The sequence below is a fragment of the Myotis lucifugus genome, unplaced genomic scaffold (assembly GCF_000147115.1).
Source record: "Myotis lucifugus unplaced genomic scaffold, Myoluc2.0 scaffold_762, whole genome shotgun sequence".
Classification (NCBI taxonomy): Eukaryota; Metazoa; Chordata; class Mammalia; order Chiroptera; family Vespertilionidae; genus Myotis; species Myotis lucifugus.
The window spans coordinates 207632-209238 of NW_005871810.1; the positions used below are offsets into that span (position 1 = coordinate 207632).

At 41.8% G+C, this 1607-nt stretch overlaps 1 protein-coding gene across 3 annotated transcripts in view; it reads left to right on the top strand.

The window, feature by feature from the left end:
• The first annotated feature begins 48 nt into the window (after positions 1-48).
• Positions 49-1607, top strand: part of LOC102422253 (transmembrane protein 128-like) — a 5795-nt gene continuing 4236 nt past the window's right edge. The window contains exon 1 of one of the 3 annotated variants that reach the window (XM_014448095.2): positions 49-622. In XM_014448095.2, the coding sequence (XP_014303581.1) occupies positions 444-622 (179 nt within the window). In that variant the 5' untranslated portion in view covers positions 49-443. The remainder of the gene's footprint in view (positions 623-1607) is intronic. The other 2 variants (XR_001346095.2, XM_014448094.2) reach the window with 2 other exon arrangements.

A 1607-nucleotide genomic window follows, 5' to 3' on the forward strand; every position in this document is an offset into this window, starting at 1 on the left:
TTGCCTCCCACACACACCCCCAACCAGGACCAGGGATCGAACCTATAACCCAGTGTGAATTAACCATCTTGCACATTGATTTTCAGCATTTCAAGAAACCTGACACACTCACAACTTCAGAAACAAAAGGAAAGCTGCTCTCTCTCCTATGTTCTTGAGGAAAATGCATAGCCATAACCAGGGTTCTGTTTCGGGTGGGCTGTTTATGAGCGCACACATGCATGCCTGTATTGAGAGGCTTACTTTTTCATCCTCTCGTGGGTCTCAGGCTCGTCCTTTCTCACTCATCTCCCCGTAGATTGGACTTTCTGAAATCTGGAATCCAGTGATTGTGGGTCCCTCTGTGTTCCTCTTCCAGTTGATATTCTTGTAGAAACAGATGTTTAGGCAACCGGTGAAAACTTGTAAGATTTCTGCTGATGTGCTAAGAGCTGTCAATCCTGATGACATTTTTGTCTTACAGTTGGTTTCTCTCTGGCGGCGCCTTGTTGCTTGTCAGCGTGTCCATTGCATTCTACTGCATTCTCTATCTGGAGTGGTATCGTGGGATTGAAGATTATGATGTCAAGTATCCAGCCCTGATCCCCATCACAACTGCTGCTTTTATCGTGGCAGGGATTTGGTAAGTTAACTTTGAAATACTGATAGAAATGAAATGTTGGTCAGGTACTGATGTGCATGGCACGAATGTCAAAGGAAAAAAAAGGAATATTGGGGAAAATAGTCTCCCTGTCATTTCTAGTCTCCAGTTTCCTTTTCAGTAATATCGTCCTTTACGTATGTATTTCACTATTTAAAACACAGATGGTGACGTACTATCTGTATTCTGCAATTTGCTTTTTAAGTCATTTTCTATGAAGTATAATACATACAGAAAGTGGAAAAAACAGAACTGTACAGCTGAATGAGTCATCATGAAATGAGCATTGGTGTGAACCGCTCCAGGTCTGGGGAGAATCGAGCCAATACCTCGAAATCCCTTCCCACCTCCCCATAGTCACTGCCCCAAGTAAACACTGTCCTGACCTGTATGCTGATTGCTCTCGTGCACCTCGTAAGTACTCTGTTCTGTCTTTTTTTTTTTTTTTAACTTTATAGAAATGGACTCGTAGCATCTATTCTTTGATGTTTGCTGTTTACACGTATGATTCATCCGCATTGTTGTGGGTAGCAGTTGTTCATTGCTGTCGGGCAGTCCAGCCTGTAGCTGAATCCGTTTCTTTTTCTACTATTGATAGCATTTGGATTGTTTCCAGTTTGGTGGTGTTATTATTGAGGCTATCAAGAACATTCTAGTGTATGTCTCTTGAGAATATGTGCACATTTCTGTTGGATGTATATGTGAGAGAGACACATTAATCGGTTGCCTCCCACATACACCCCGACCGGGACTGGGGATTGAACCCACAGCCCAGTGTGAACTAACCATCTTCCACATTGATTTTCAGCATTCCAAGAAACCCGACTTAATGTGGAGGAGTTATCTCTACAGGTGAAATTGTTGGCTCATAGGGTGTGCATGCCTCCAATTTCAGTAAATAATGCCACACTTTTACACGAGATGTTCTTTTTTTGTTATTCTTTTTATTTTTTAAAAATATATTTTT